This window comes from Malaya genurostris, chromosome 3, assembly GCF_030247185.1.
Source record: "Malaya genurostris strain Urasoe2022 chromosome 3, Malgen_1.1, whole genome shotgun sequence".
Classification (NCBI taxonomy): domain Eukaryota; kingdom Metazoa; phylum Arthropoda; class Insecta; order Diptera; family Culicidae; genus Malaya; species Malaya genurostris.
The window spans coordinates 285854316-285871579 of record NC_080572.1 but is presented as its reverse complement, the minus strand read 5'-3'; the positions used below and the strand labels follow the sequence as shown (position 1 = coordinate 285871579).

Below are 17264 nucleotides of genomic sequence, written 5' to 3'. Positions count from 1 at the left end.
CAACATTTATTGTGTGTATTATCCGGTCATGAATATCAATTGCTCTTTGCTGGATCGGATTGGGGGTGGCGTACAGGAAAAAATATCAGCAAATGTGTCATGGATGGAAAAGATTAAAATTTATCGTTTCCGAACCAATTTATCAACTGGGCGGTATGTGTGTGTGTGTGTTTGTGTGAAGGAAGCGAGGTGTAATTTGACGTCACGTTCACGTTTGGTTTCTGCTGTCACTGTTAATAAATCCTTTCATTTTCCCACTATCCTACATTTGGCCTTCAGCTTTCGTGTCAGACTTCAGCAGTAGGCAATTGCTCTAGGCATTTTACGAAAGGAAATTTACGGCAAAATCAAATTTTTAATTGACAATATATCATCTGGATCGCGCTCTTTTCTGGGGCCGCAGCAGGAAAATAGAGGGAAAAGCTGGTGGCGTGTAAAAAATCAATTAGGTTGATGGTCCTTTTAAGAGCTCGGTTGATTTACAAGCCATCTGTGGCTTCCGCGGGAAAAAAAACCTACGGTGCTGGAAGAAGGATGGACGGGAGATTTACTGCTTACCCGTCGGTCATTAATTTGCACCCGGCGCAGTAAAGTGTAAGTGGATTCGTTGATAATGGAGAGTTTTGTTATGAAAATATTAAACGTAATTACGTTGCTTCTTCTGCAGCTAAGCGGTAAGTCATATTTTGACTGACAGTTCTCTCGTCGAAATTTAATCACCTTCAAGTTTTGACAAAGCCACTCAACTGAGAGCAGAATATTTTCCAATTATTTGAAATAAAAAATCAACAACTACATACTTCGGGTTAGATAAAACATCCCGTGGAAAATAGCTCATTGCTAGTGACTTCTAGGTGTGGAACTGACCTGCTCCGATCTAGTGAAAAAGCTGTGTACACATTCCTGAAGATACACAACTACGAGTGGATAAACACAGAGAAAAAAAAGCGATTTGCAACTAGCTCAGATACGGTTTTCCTGTCCATAGACTTATTCTTCGTCTTGAATTCTGAATAAAAGAATGTCATGACAGTTGTATTGTGATCCCGTTCGTCACTGCTATTTGGCCTAGTTTTCTGTACGGCAGTGTCGAATTCGAATGTGTTTTGATGACAGCTCAATCAAACAAACAAACCACCATTGTTTGGAAAATATATATTCTATCATGCTTAGAAATGTGTCTTTAAGAGTGTTTACCTTCCTTTTGGAACATCTCACGGTCTTGCATGAGAATTGCAGAAGTTTTCACAACTTCATGGAATGTACTGGATATTGAGGAGAATGTTTTTGGGGTTCAAAAACCCAACGAGTGGTAAATTGTTGAATTGGGTTACCATCCCCCGTATTCTCCAGACCTGGCCCCCAGAGACTTTTATCTATTTTCAAACCTGAAACGTCGAATGCTGAGGTCATTGCAGAAACGGAAGCCTATTTTGAAGGCCTTAACAATTTTTTTTTTCAAAAAGCATCAAATGTTGAAGGACGGATGAGTCAAGTGTATCGCTTTACGGTAAAAAAAAATGACATTTACTTTGTTATGCCCGGCACTTCTCATTCCATGTAGTACAAGGTATCGAAGCAAGTGTGTGGAAAAGGAAAATGCATTTCCATACATCTTCCAATCAGAACCTCAATTTAGACCATGACGGATTTATTGCAGGACAAATTTTCAAAGCATTAACGAGATCTTCTCCTGCAAAATAAAATTTTGGCTCACTCTTTCCAACATATGGGCCGATATTTCACGAATAATGCCACAGCTCCATAATCCACACCAAATAGTGAGTTTTTTTGGGTTGTATTGCACAGTGGACCGGATTCACAATTTAGGGGGACAAAAACATTTGTGGCTTAGCTTTATACTTTAAACCTATGATATCTTCTGAATCAATGATCAGTAAAAGATAAGCCATATTTTGATGCATATGATATTAAAGAGTGACTCTTATTATTAGGGTGATCCAAAAATTATTTTCCGGATGTGTTGAAATAGAGGACTGCATTCTTCGACAAAATTGTAGAAAAACTTCTATCAAGCAGCTTTGCTGAAGACACTACTGTAGTATTTCTAACAGTTTCAGTGTTATAGCTATTTGAAGAGAATAACCTAGGGTGTGCCTAAAAAAGATCAGATTTTTTGCTCCAGCTTTTATATTTTTCACTTTTCGAATTTGGTATCTTCGAACATCTTTTAGAGTTTGTTAAAACTAAACTTTTGGTGACTCACGCAGTCTGGTAGCGTTTTCTGATAAAGTTATGAGCAAAAATAGTTCAAAAACAGGTTATTTTTAAACTGCTATATCTTAGATTGAGGCAAATTCACCATTAATGTTTTTGTCCCCCTAAATTGTGGATCCGGACCACTGTGCATTGATAGCTCTTGCAATGCTACTGGCTGGTCTTCACACCAGATGCGGCAATTTTGCTTGTTGACGTATACATTCAACCAGAAATGAGCTTCGTCGTTGAACACAATTTTTCCGATAAAAAAGTGGATCTTTCTCCAACTTTTCCAGCATGGTGAATGGGGACCAAATGTTAGACATTGTAAGTTGATTCATGATTAAATTGAAGAAAAAACTGAACAAGTTTGACAATAATACGATTCACGCGAGATCTGTCAAAAACAGTGTTGCCAAAAAAATACCAGCAAAAAAAACACCCTTTATGTTGGATTTCCTGGTTTATTTCAGTTTCAGGTTCAGTTTTCGGTTAGCATTATTATATTTTGGTGCAATTGTAAAAGTAAATGGTTGGTGATCGGTATAAATTCTGATTTTATGTCCATATATGAAATTTCTTAGAGATTGCGATGCCCATACAATTGCTAACATCTCTTTTTCATTCGCTTTTTAAACAGTAGAAACTGTTTTGGGTATGCAAGTAATGACCTTTCTTAGGTGCGTATACGAAAGGGGGAACGGGGTTGTTATGGGTTTAAACACGTGGTTAAACCGGACAGCTTGAATGTCTTATAAACCTGCAATTAAAAGTGTCCGATTTAGACCTAGTTTTCCAAATATTATGAAAACCACCTCCGGATGTTTTTTCTGGGTACGCGCCTGGCTTTTCTCCATCATGGAACTCCTGAGATAAAACAGCACTAATTGCTTTATTGGAAGCTTCGGTATCGGTAGTTAGCAAAAATCGTTTACTGAAATCTGGAAAAGCTAAAACATCACTTGAAGGAAGAAATATTTTTTGATAATTTGAAACTTTTTTGTCCTTCATTATCGAAGACAATTTTATGATTCTTTGATCCATATTTATATATTTTATGGTGTTCATTTTTACTTTTCAAAAATTTCGTCAAAGATTTAGCAAATTTGGAATAAATTCTCACAAAACGTCTAAAATATGAAGATAATTCTTTAAATGCTCGCAGTTCTCTTGAATTGATCGGTTCTGGATATTATTGTACATAGTAATTTTTTTTTTGATTCGGTTTTAATCAGTATACGGAAATATAAATCTTGAGAATTCAACTTCAGTTTCAAGCATTGTCTGGTTGTATTTTAAAGGATTTTTGCAATGACCGAGCGGAAACATATATTGGAGAAGCCAAATGAAAGAAAAACTAACAGAAAAGATGAATTTTTGGAAAAAGATACGCTCAGAGACAAGACTCGAACCTGCGTTCTTATGCGTTCTTATACTATGTCTGAATTATATAGAACCCTTAGCCTTTCGGGTCAATTTCTACTCGTCAATTTTTCAAGTGATTGTATAAACTTTCTTTGTGAGAAAGGTAGCAAGTGCACTTTTATTGAAAAGCTTCGTTATCATGATCTTGTAATAACACTAACAAGTAGGTACAAATTGAATAAAAGGATTAGAAATTTTCATATTTTTCACCTGAAAAATATGAATTTTAATGTGGCAACCCTGCACGCTACATGAAATTGAACAAAGCACGCTGTGAATGGAGCAAAGCCGCACGTACCGTCGCATACCAGTTTTGCACCGTCATTTCTTTTCGATTATAGAAGTTTTAACATTGTTGTCATTCACCTCTTCGGGCCAGAAAAGTTTTCTGACCCTATGTGTGCGGGGTTGGGAATCGAACCCAGGTGGGCAGCGTGAAAGGCATAGACTTACCCATCACGCTATACATTTCCCTGCATCATCATTTTGAATTTGAATGTTTTGACACTCATCGCTCTATAATTTCGGAACCGGAAGTCGGATCATGATGAAATTGCACAGTATATTTAAAGACAATGAGAGCCTTAATTTGAATCATGAATCGTGAAAAACGAGGTAACCGTTGCTGAGAAATCGACGGGAGTTCCGTTTTTGGAAATTTTCTTCACTATTACCGGTGCTTTCGGTAGCGGAAACCGGGAACTAGTAATCCCAAAGTAGTTTTATATAATCACTAACTAATAAGATCCGTCAACTAGATGAATTTAGCAGTAAGTTTTATAAAAATGTGTACCTCGTTTCGCCATCGCTTGGGAAAAAATACTCATGAAATTGAAAATTCGCACTGTAATACCGGAACCGGAAGTCGGATCTGGATCAACTTTTCGGGAACTTTTTGAAGAATTTCAAGACCTTTTATTTGCTTCTTAGTTTGTGAAAATTTGTCAAGAAATTTCCGAGGAAATTGATTGCGTAGTTTTTCATAAATTTTCACATATTTCCTTGTAATTCCGGAACCGAAAGTGGGATCAAAATAAAACTCAGGAAAATAGTATAAGGCTATAAGACCTTCAATTTAAATCTAAGTTTGTGAAAATCGGTTCAGCCATCTTTGAGAAACGTGTGTGATTTTTTTTTCTTATTTTTTTTTGTGCATATGACCTTGTAATTCCGGAACCGGAAGTCGGATCCATAGCTAAGAAAAGAACCTATTGTTCACAAAACTCAATTTCCTCTACCAAAATGATCTCCTTCAAGAGCAACAGAATCAGTTCAGCGTTGCTCTGATATTTTAAAACTTTTCTTGTAGAACAATTGATCTATTGTCTCGAGATAAGCGTTTGTTACCGCGATGACTTCCGCGTTGAATTTGTGTATCTTTTCTTGGAGATCTCTCGGGGCAATAGTCGCTGTGGGCCATATCCGGTAAATACGGTGGGTTCGCCACACTTAAATTTAATTCTCGATCTCAGTATTGTAAAATGCCGCGACAGATCAACAATACACAATTTTGATGATTGCTTAGTAAACAATATTATGTTTTCCGAGACTCGTTTCGTTAATATACAGATTTTTCGGTAAAATGCATCTTTTTACTGAGATACGGAAAAATCTTGCGCTGAACTCATCAGTGATTAACAAAAAGCAAAGCCTTGGCATTACATTCCTTTTGTGGAATTTGGCCTTTCTGTTTCAACAGACTTCGCAGTCGATTCTCAGTGTACAGAATCATTGCATTGCTAGTACTATGGATCCTACTGACACTAAGAATCCTTTCAGGTCGGGGCTCGAACATACGACAACTGGCTTGTAAGACCAGCGTCCTGTGCATTGAACCGCCAACTCGGGGCAGTGATTAACAACTAACAGTTCGGCTGAAAAGTTCGTATTGTTTAATAGAAACAAGGTAGTCGATGAAAATTATACCATGCGAATCCCAAAATACAGACGCCATAACCTTACCGGCCGATTGTTGAGTCTTTCCACGCTTTGGGTTCGGTTCATCGCGTGCAGTCCACTCAGCTGACTGTCGATTGGACTCCGGAGTGAAGTGATGGAGCCATGTTTCGTCCATTGTTATATATCGACGAAAAAAATCGGCTTTATTTCGATATAACAGCTCCAAACACTGCTCAGAATCATCAATTCGTTGTTGGTTTTGATCGATTGTGAGCTCACGCGGCACCCATTTTGCACAAAGCTTTCTCATATCCAAATATTCGTGAATAATATGTCCAACACGTTCCTTTGATATCTTTAGGGTGTCAGCTATCTCGATCAACTTCACTTTACGGTCATTGAAAATCATTTTGTGGATTTTTTTTCACTTTTTCATCGGTAACAGCCTCTTTTGGACGCCCACTGCGTTCATCGTTTTCGGTGCTCATATGACCAGTACGAAATTTTGCAAACCACTTACGAATGGTTGCTTCGCCCGGTGCAGAGTCTGGATAACATTCATCAAGCCATTTTTTGGTATCGGCGGCACTTTTTTTTCATCAAAAAGTAGTGTTTCATCAACACACGAAATTCCTTTTTTTCCATTTTTTTCACAATACCAAAAGTAGCTTCACTCAAAATGCAATATCTCACAAACTAATAATCAGACAGCTGTCAAATTTATACACGTATCTTTTGAAGGTTGGTACTAACTGAAAATGGTATGGATTTAATTCTAGTGGCGCCCTCTCATAGAAACGATACGAACTTTTCTGCCGATCTGTTATCCTGAAATCAACAAATGTGTTTGCCGAAATTCGGCAAATCAGCTGCCACTCACGTTTTATATTTTTTTCTATTAAAAAAAATAGAACTAGTCCAGAAGGAAAATGTTGGATACTATTCTTCACCCCAATTTTATTCGCTTTCTGCCTACACGGTGCTCACGAACATCATTTGCTTGCGAAATCGAATGTCTCAAAAAGGGAAGAACAAACCCGACACAACGAATGGTTTTGAGTTTTGCTAACATTAGTCTTAAAGTTAAGTGGATTGCAGCAACGATTTTCGAATTCACTTTTACACCGCGATCTAAACTGTGAGGTGGAAATAGGAATCATAAAACCGAACACAGTGAAATAATTTTTTTTAAACTGTAGGAACTGTATATAACAGAGTAGCAGCAGACCTTATGCATACGCACTCTTTTGATTGCGCTGAGACAAACTTGTTCTCATTCTCAGTAGACAACCATGCGCAGGCGAAGAGCATTAGCTGCCCTCACAAAAACTCGTTCGCGCAAAATCCTGCACTCCTGTTACTTTTGTGTGTGATATTCCAGCTGAATAGGGTAATATTAATCAGCTGCATAGCACGCACAGCAATAGTCATTGGACATGTTTTTCTTATCATTATAATTATTATTTATCGCAGCATGTATGTTAATATTAATAACTGTTTTTATTGATGATGTAACTCCACCACGACGGTATTACTAAATAAATTTCAAATACATCACGAAACATGGAATTTGGATGCGACAGACGAAATACACTCACCTAACGAGCTTAAAATTATTGATATCGGATAATCCATATCAGAATAAAATTGATATCCATATCCATTGCCTTTCGCGTGTTAAAATAAAGGAATTACTAAACATAAGGTAAGTAAATCTTTGTTTCGCAATAATTTCTGCAAGAGAGAATCTATATAGGAATGTGTGCGTTGCTAATCAAATCTGTTAGCGGAAATAAACTGAAACTAAAATAATTTTTCTCGAGCAGCTTTCAGCAAACGGAAGAATTTTGCAATTTTAAGCAAAATGAACTGATTTGTTTATTTTCCAACCATATGGATTTAATGATTAAATGATTTAATGATCATGATTAAAATCATGAGGAGAAGCGAAGGAATTTGTTTTTACGCACACATTGTTGACATTACTCATACACTTGCAAAGTGTCTTGCTTTTTAAAAAAACATAGAGTAACATTAAAAAGATCCTAAATGTAATCCTAATAACGATGAAGACATTTTTAAAATCTATGTAAAACCAAAATTTATCTTATTAAAAGTCATTCATTTCTAAATCTTTATAATATCTACAATAAATATGTGTTATGAAAAGATAAAACCGATTATTTTTACATACTGGGAGTCAAAAAATTATTGTATTTCCACCCCTGCTGTAACGTTGCTAACAGCAAACTGTCAAAGTTACGATTCGATCAGTGGCGCGACATGTGTCGACAAGTTATGCCCGTATCCGAGCGAGTTACGCTGCGGTACGCTCCGCGCGTGCGGGTCGCAATTGAAAAATTCACTGCTTCGAAAGTATTAATCTTTCCACTCTGAAACTTTGGCAAGATTGAGTTAAGGGCTTGTCTAGGGATGTCGGAATTTTCGAATTACTCGATTATTCAATAATCGATTATATTTTTCAAACAACTCGATTAAATTTTCTTCGATTATCTGGATTATTAATCGATTACTCGATTAATAATTTGAGTTATTGAATTTTCCAAATTATTCGATTAAGGAGTGTATCGAAAATAAACTATCCACAAATTTTTCTTTCAAACTTTGATAAAAAACGATATTTTATTCAAATTTAAAATTGATCCTTTATTGTACGAGGTTAAATTTGAACATAATGAAAACCGGATTAAATATGAGTTATTACTTCACGAATTTTCGAGCTTTTGATCGAACACTCTTCATCAAGTTCCGGACAAGTGTTGAATCGCGTTTTTTGGACACGTGAGCCCACATTTTTTGTTGAACTCCTGCATGTTCTCAGCTGCCTTGCAAGTCTTTTTGAAGACCCTCTTCACGATTGCCCAGTAACGTTCGATGGGTCAAAGCTGAGGGCAATTTGGTGGATTGATATTTTTCTAAACGAAATTTAATCCCTTTTCCGCAAGCCAATTGACAGTGGTTTTGGCATAGTAAGCCGACGCTAAATCCGGCCAAAACAGTGGAGGTGTACTATGCTTCTTATATAAAGGCAGCAATTTTTTCTGTAGTCACTAAGATCGATAGATTTCTGCATTTATAATACCAGTAGTGTAAAAAATGGTTCACTTCAAAGCACAGGAACATATTGCTTGCCATACCAGTACCTTTCGACCGAATTTATCCACTTGAATCGGCCTGTCCGCATCGCTCACATCCTTCCCAACGAAGACAGTAAAGTATTGTGGACTAGGAAGGGTTTTTTGAGTGCTCCTTTACATAAGTCTCATCGTCCATCAAAACGCATGCATCCGGGCACTGCAAAAGACGCGAATACAATTTCCTGGCCCTTGTTGCTGTTCGCTTCTTCTGTTCTACACTTTGTTTCGAGATTTTCTGCTTCTTGTAGGTCTTCAGGTGATTTCGCCTCTTGAAACGCTTGTTATTCTGACACTCGTTCCTGCTTTTTTGCCAAACCACGTATTGACATTGATTTTTTCTTCATGATTAGAGACTTTCTGGTCTTGTTTCGGGTTGGAAGAACCGGGTTTTCTGCCTTCTCCTGGTAACTCATCCAAAGAATAATGTTCCCCAAACCTATTAATAATGGTTTTAACACTGGCGCAAATGTGCAAAACGACTCTCGATGTGGCCGGGTGACCAAGAAAGTTTGGAAATTTTCGGTTACAAGTGTGACTACATCACATAAAATCCAATAAAGCCACCGCTTGTTTGGCAGCCTTGCTGAGCCGATTTTATTTCTCTCTCATGTTTCGTAACGTTACCAGGAAACAAGAGCAGAAAAACTGACGCCGCCATAGAAATCGACTTACCTTCACAAAAATAACATTCACTTCATTTTTATCGGCAACCCCCATGTTTATATGCACTAATCGCATCTATATTAAATTATCTAAACATTGTCACGATAGATTTTTGATCCATGCTTTTGAAGGCGAGATATTCAATGAACAAGTTGAAAGACGGCGTTTTCAGCTATGCAATTCTTCCTTCAGAAAAAAAAGTCTTTCAATTTTCACAGAAAAATCTAAACTAATTTTCTACGAAATTGTCAGTTGGGTGTTTTGATATTCTTCACCGTTTCTGAGAAAATCAGATTTGAAGCATGAAAATAGCCTTCTAAATCACCCTAAAACACACTTCAGTTAATAATTCAGGCGGACCCGACCTCAGGTTCTGAATTCAGTTCAAAAATTTAGTTTCAAAACTCAGTTCCTGAATCCAATCCAATTAGGCTCGTCCAGTTGAACCACGGAACTGAGACTACCTCAAAATCGTCCCGGACGCTGTATGATTGCCGGGAACAGCAAGTCAAGTGTTGAGGTGAAAGCCTAATGCACATTTCCTTGACAATAGAAAAAAATCATGCATTTTCCTGATGGTAATACCTTTTGCTTTGTTTACTTCCAGATATTAACGAGTGCACCGAGTACGGCGAGGACGTGTGTGAATACGGATGCTCAAACACAGTCGGTTCATTTACTTGCAAATGCCCGAAGGGATTGCGCGTTACAGACAATAATAAATGCATGGGTAAGTCAGCAGGACGTACGACGAAATAATTCCATACGAGCTAGAAGCTGGTAGTCTGAATCAAGATAAATGAGTCAAACTGTGTGATGGTCCGAGTGGGCAAAGTGTAATGAAAGTAACTCGACCACCAACCTGATACTGAAAGTTGTGCTGCCTTTACAAGAGTTAGTTAGATAGTTTTTTTTTCTCTCACTCCCGCAATTATGACCAATGGCACTCAAGATGACAAGAGAAGGGAAAAAAACGGTAACCAAAATGCAACCACAAAGTTTCAATTAAATATTTACTTGAACTTTAACTTCACCACATTCAATGCGTCACTCTGGCAGAAATGCAGTTTAAAATAGCCAACTCTCGTCACCTGGTGCAGTCTCTGGATGAGCTGGTTTCCCGTTCGAATTCCGAGTACGAGCAGATGAGAGAACCAAGACACTGAACTAATTATAAGTGTTTATTGCATTTTAAATGTTTGTGATTGCAATTTGCATATTTGAACAACTTTAGGTTAGGTTGAAAAAGTACCATCACCATCACCGAACGGAAAGATAGATTCCTTCGTTCGGGAGCTTATCACATTGTGGATTGTTATAAGCATAATAGATTTGGCAGGCTATTGACATGCAAATAGGATACACATCTCTTCTCAAGTGGGTTTGGGTGCGATTTCTTGCAACATACAGAACTATGTCATGCAAATTAGTTTTCTTGTTGTGATTCATGAGGGAACTGGTTCTGTTCGAGCATTCCAGTCAGTGTGGCGAAGTGAAGTGCTCGTTTGAATTTTATTACCGTAGGAAATTGAAAGCATCGCAAAATATCCTAAAACAAATTTATTTACTAAAATAATAAACCCGTTTCGTCAGGACACGACCAGCACTCAAAAACCGATGAAATGTACTTACGAAACGGTTCACCACAGTATGTAATTAAAACAACCTTATCTCAAAATGTCTATTCAAACTCGTTTCCATACCAACTTTTCAACGATAAGCAGTTTAACAAAATGCAGAATTATTGCTGGTCAACCGGACAGAATCCAGTAAAGCCTCTTTCGGTCGAAGGGAAATTCAACTACGGCACTCCCGTACTCCATCCAACTACAACCACAAGCACCTACCGGCAGATCGTAAGCAAAGAGTTTACAAATCCGATTCCGACGATGCAAATGTCTTTCAAAATGCTTCTCCCAGGGATAAATGCTGGCTGTGTTCCGGCTTGTAGACGGAATACCAGAACCCGGAGGTGGTGGTGGTGGTGGAAACGAAGTTGTTATTCCCATTGTTGCATCCTTTGATTATGAAGGATACCAATTTGTAGCCACTGTCAGTCGAAGCGTTAGCAGCCGTTGCCTAGTGTTTGCTGAGACGAATATAAATAGAAATCTATTCTATCATTTTTTGTTCTCTGTGTGCAAAACGCATCAAACCATTTAGTTTTCGTATTCTCAGCATTTATTTGCTTTACCTTTCGCCTTTCAGTTTTTCTGCCGTTTGGCTTTTCTTTTCTTCCATTTCGCATTTCGCACAGTTACTTTTAATAATTTATTGAACAATTTACTCCATTGAACATTCACAACTTTCGAAATTATTACAGTTGTTCTTAGCGCCATCCGGAATTGCAACGTTATCATAGAACAGTTTACTGATTTACACATTATTTAATGTTTGTCATTCGATATTGACAGGTTTCGGACACATCACATAACTAGCGTGTGAAAACAGTTAACGTTATTTAATTTTTTTCTTTTTGTCTTCCTTTTCAGTTTTTAGAATTTTCATTTTCCGTTTCGCTCTTAATCCATTGTTCTGTTCATTTGTTTTATCATTTTTTTCTGTTATTTCGTTGGTGTTTTGTGATTTTCGTTTTTCCGTTTTCTGCACTCACGTTAATTGTTTTTCCAGATCCCACCTGTTTCTGTTTTTTTATTTTTTCATAATATCCTGTTTTTCATTTCGTCATTGTTTAGATTTTCTTTTCCTTTTATTTCCAAACTTCTCACTTCCACATTTGTTTTTACTATTTTCCCCCTTATTCCGCTATTTCCGTTTATTCGGTTTGCCGATCACCGATTTTTTTATGTTTCTATGTTATTCTGTTTTGGCTTGTGTTTTAAATATGTTTTCGTTTTTCTATTTTTTAATCCTTGCAATTTGCCGTTCTTACGCTTCTTCGTTTTTTTTTTGTTATGCTGCTTATCCATGCACCCGTTTTTTCTAATCTTAAGCTTTGTCGTTTCTTGAATGTCCATTTCGTTTTTTTCCTGTTTGTCTCAACTTTCTATTTCTGCATTCCAGCATTGTTTTGTACTTTTTTCCAGTTTTCCATTTTATCTTCTTACTATTTTATGCGTTCAATGTAAGCTTTCAGTTTTCCGTATTGCCGTGTGTCAGACTCTCCATTTTTCCATTTTTCGCCTTAAAGCTTTTTTGTTGTTCGTCTTTCCGTATTCTTGTGTATCCGTTCCTTTGATTTTTTTTAATTTCAGTTAATTGATTCTTCTGCTTCTTCATCTAACGTTTTTCTGCATTTCCGATTCATCGATTTTCCATTATTATGCCTTTTCTGCTTCTACGTCATTCCGCTCCGATCTTTTTCGTATTTTATCATTTCCTCTTCCTTATTTTATATATTTCAATTTCTTGCTTATACATTTTTGCACTTTACCGCTTGTTATCCTTGTTCCATTTTTCGATTGTTCAACTCTCCGTTTTTCTACTATAAGTTTCAATGTTTTCCTTTTGCAACTTTATCGGTTCAATGTAAGCTCTCAGTTCGTTCCTTTTCCGTGCGTCTCCATATTTCCATTTTCTGCTTTTATGCTTTTCTGTTGTTCATCTTTCCGTATTCCGTTTCTTTTTTTCCGTTTCTTTGATATTCTTTTTATTTCAGTTAATCTATTTTTAAGCCACTTCATCTGCCGTTTAATTTCCGATTTATAGTTTTTCCATTGTTGTGCATGGATCAGGGTAATTTCGTCGAAAGGGTTAATTCGCCGAATGTCATTTCGCCGACTGTCATTTCGTCGATTTCTCCAATAGTTTTCATATCGTGATTGGGTTTGGTTTGAAATAAAGACAAAAAATGATAATGTTTACTCCCGTTTTGTTGAACTACAATCGTACTTCCGAAATAATCCAGAAAGACTTGAATGATTTTATGAATAATTTATTTATTTTCTTTTTTATTTTATTTTTTTTTTACAATCTGCAGAACAAAATTCCCAAGTAAACTTGTTGACTACATCAGAGTATCTACCAGGCAATTTTTTGTAGTATTTCCCGATAGCTGAGTGCAAATGAATTTGTGCATTTTCTGCTTCTACGTCACTCCGCTTCCATCTTTTCTGTATTTTTTTATTTCCTCTCCCTTATTTCATATATTTTAAATTCTTGTTTATATATTTTTCACTTTTCAACTTGTTCTCCTTTTTACCATTTGTTCGTTTATTTTCAAGAAAAAAACACATTCTTGTGTCTTTTCTTACTCAAGCGATTTTCCGTCTACTAACTCATGTTATCTTACTTTCAGAATTTCGGTTGTTCCATTTTTGGATAGTATATTTCTTCGTTTTTTTCTATTTATTATTATTTTCACTTATTTTTTCGTTTCGCCATTTTTGTTTTCTTGTTATTTTTTCTTTCATTCGTTTTATCATGTGTTTGTTTCTATAATTATTGTTGTTGTGTTTGTTTCTATAATTATTGTTGTATTTTCCATTTCCACGTTTTGTCGATTTTTTGCTTTCATTTTATTTTCCCATTTTGATCATTCTTCATTCATTTTTTGCTATCAATATAAGGTTCTTTCTGTTTCATTGTAATTTTACTTCATCAATTTAACGCTTATCCATTCTGCCATATTTGAGAATTTGGTTTCTCTGATTTGGCAGTTATCTTTGCTCCCATTTCTCCGCTTTCAATCATTTCGCTAAACTAAAAAGATTTTTTTTAAGCCCTTCAGCTTATGTTGTATAACTTCCAGTATTTCCGTCGTTCTATTTTTGGATAGTCGATTTCTCCGTTTTTTATTATTTATTATTTTAAGCTTTTCCGTTTTAAAGTTTTTTTTCATGTTATTTTTCCGTTCATTTGTTATATCGTGTATTGGTTTCTATAATTATTCTATTTGTTGTAATTTCCATTTCCACGTTTTGTCGATTTTTTGCTTTCATTTTATTTTTATGTTTTTATTATTCTCCATTCATTTTTTGCTATCATTATTCGGTTCTTTCTGTTTCATTGTGATTTTATTTAATTGATCAGGTACGCTTATCCATTTTCAAATATAAAAGAAATTTGGTTTCTCTGATTTGACAGTAATATTTGCTCCAATTTCTCCACTTTCAGTCATTTTACTTAAAATAGAAAAAGGGTCATTTTGCTATGCATTTACCGTTTTTCAGAATTTTGAATTTTTAACGAATTCTTTTATAACCCTTTCAGCAACTCCGTTTTCGATCATCTCGAAGTTACATTTTTTCCATTTACCATTTTCCATTTTCCATTTTCCATTTTCCATTTTCCATTTTCCATTTTCCATTTTCCATTTTCCATTTTCCATTTTCCATTTTCCATTTTCCATTTTCCATTTTCCATTTTCCATTTTCCATTTTCCATTTTCCATTTTCCATTTTCCATTTTCCATTTTCCATTTTCCATTTTCCATTTTCCATTTTCCATTTTCCATTTTCCATTTTCCATTTTCCATTTTCCATTTTCCATTTTCCATTTTCCATTTTCCATTTTCCATTTTCCATTTTCCATTTTCCATTTTCCATTTTCCATTTTCCATTTTCCATTTTCCATTTTCCATTTTCCATTTTCCATTTTCCATTTTCCATTTTCCATTTTCCATTTTCCATTTTCCATTTTCCATTTTCCATTTTCCATTTTCCATTTTCCATTTTCCATTTTCCATTTTCCATTTTCCATTTTCCATTTTCCATTTTCCATTTTCCATTTTCCATTTTCCATTTTCCATTTTCCATTTTCCATTTTCCATTTTCCATTTTCCATTTTCTATTTTCCATTTTCCATTTTCCATTTTCCATTTTCCATTTTCCATTTTCCATTTTCCATTTTCCATTTTCCATTTTCCATTTTCCATTTTCCATTTTCCATTTTCCATTTTCCATTTTCCATTTTCCATTTTCCATTTTCCATTTTCCATTTTCCATTTTCCATTTTCCATTTTCCATTTTCCATTTTCCATTTTCCATTTTCCATTTTCCATTTTCCATTTTCCATTTTCCATTTTCCATTTTCCATTTTCCATTTTCCATTTTCCATTTTCCATTTTCCATTTTCCATTTTTCATTTTCCATTTTCCATTTTCCATTTTTCATTTTCCATTTTCCATTTTCCATTTTCCATTTTCCATTTTCCATTTTCCATTTTCCATTTTCCATTTTCCATTTTCCATTTTCCATTTTCCATTTTCCATTTTCCATTTTCCATTTTCCATTTTCCATTTTCCATTTTCCATTTTCCATTTTCCATTTTCCATTTTCCATTTTCCATTTTCCATTTTCCATTTTCCATTTTCCATTTTCCATTTTCCATTTTCCATTTTCCATTTTCTATTTTCCATTTTCCATTTTCCATTTTCCATTTTCCATTTTCCATTTTCCATTTTCCATTTTCCATTTTCCATTTTCCATTTTCCATTTTCCATTTTCCATTTTCCATTTTCCATTTTCCATTTTCCATTTTCCATTTTCCATTTTCCATTTTCCATTCTCCATTTTCCATTTTCCATTTTCCATTTTCCATTTTCCATTTTCCATTTTCCATTTTCCATTTTCCATTTTCCATTTTCCATTTTCCATTTTCCATTTTCCATTTTCCATTTTCCATTTTCCATTTTCCATTTTCCATTTTCCATTTTCCATTTTCCATTTTCCATTTTCCATTTTCCATTTTCCATTTTCCATTTTCCATTTTCCATTTTCCATTTTCCATTTTCCATTTTCCATTTTCCATTTTCCATTTTCCATTTTCCATTTTCCATTTTCCATTTTCCATTTTCCATTCGTTTGTTCGTTTGTTCGTTTGTTCGTTTGTTCGTTTGTTCGTTTGTTCGTTTGTTCGTTTGTTCGTTTGTTCGTTTGTTCGTTTGTTCGTTTGTTCGTTTGTTCGTTTGTTCGTTTGTTCGTTTGTTCGTTTGTTCGTTTGTTCGTTTGTTCGTTTGTTCGTTTGTGCGTTTGTTCGTTTGTTCGTTTGTTCGTTTGTTCGTTTGTTCGTTTGTTCGTTTGTTCGTTTGTTCGTTTGTTCGTTTGTTCGTTTGTTCGTTTGTTCGTTTGTTCGTTTGTTCGTTTGTTCGTTTGTTCGTTTGTTCGTTTGTTCGTTTGTTCGTTTGTTCGTTTGTTCGTTTGTTCGTTTGTTCGTTTGTTCGTTTGTTCGTTTGTTCGTTTGTTCGTTTGTTCGTTTGTTCGTTTGTTCGTTTGTTCGTTTGTTCGTTTGTTCGTTTGTTCGTTTGTTCGTTTGTTCGTTTGTTCGTTTGTTCGTTTGTTCGTTTGTTCGTTTGTTCGTTTGTTCGTTTGTTCGTTTGTTCGTTTGTTCGTTTGTTCGTTTGTTCGTTTGTTCGTTTGTTCGTTTGTTCGTTTGTTCGTTTGTTCGTTTGTTCGTTTGTTCGTTTGTTCGTTTGTTCGTTTGTTCGTTTGTTCGTTTGTTCGTTTATTCGTTTGTTCGTTTGTTCGTTCGTTCGTTTGTTCGTTTGTTCGTTTGTTACAAATTGTGTTATCGAAAACCTAATGCAAAAAAACACATAAAATGCTTTCCGCTTAGCAGAACTACAATTTAGAAACTATTTCAGTTTTGTTGCTGATTGTAGCAAAATGAAATGCCCTCCCAAAACGATTTTACTTCCTCGGAAATTGCACGCTTCGAGCCAAGACAGACAATGTGCGGAAAATCCTGTTTTTGGTTGATGCGGGATTGCTAGCGGACTTCGAGGGAAAATGGACCCAGATTCGAATACAAATAATGACGGACACAACTTTTCCACAGCCACAACGACTGTGCTCGAGCTGATCTATCCGGAGCAGGATGTGGTTTAGAGCACGTTCTGTCCAAAATGTTTGCCAAAGTGCGCACGACGAGAAAAGCTTGCACCAAAGTCTGATCGTGGCCTTATAACTTATTCCGGAGAATATTCACAATTCGTTGCTT

General features: G+C 35.7%; 1 protein-coding gene across 1 annotated transcript in view; it reads left to right on the top strand.

The window, feature by feature from the left end:
* LOC131436789 (uncharacterized) overlaps window positions 1–17264 on the top strand; it is a 321898-nt gene that overhangs the window by 278874 nt on the left and 25760 nt on the right. The window contains exon 6 of the mRNA XM_058605706.1: window positions 9973–10095. Within this exon, the coding sequence (XP_058461689.1) occupies window positions 9973–10095 (123 nt within the window). The remainder of the gene's footprint in view (window positions 1–9972; window positions 10096–17264) is intronic.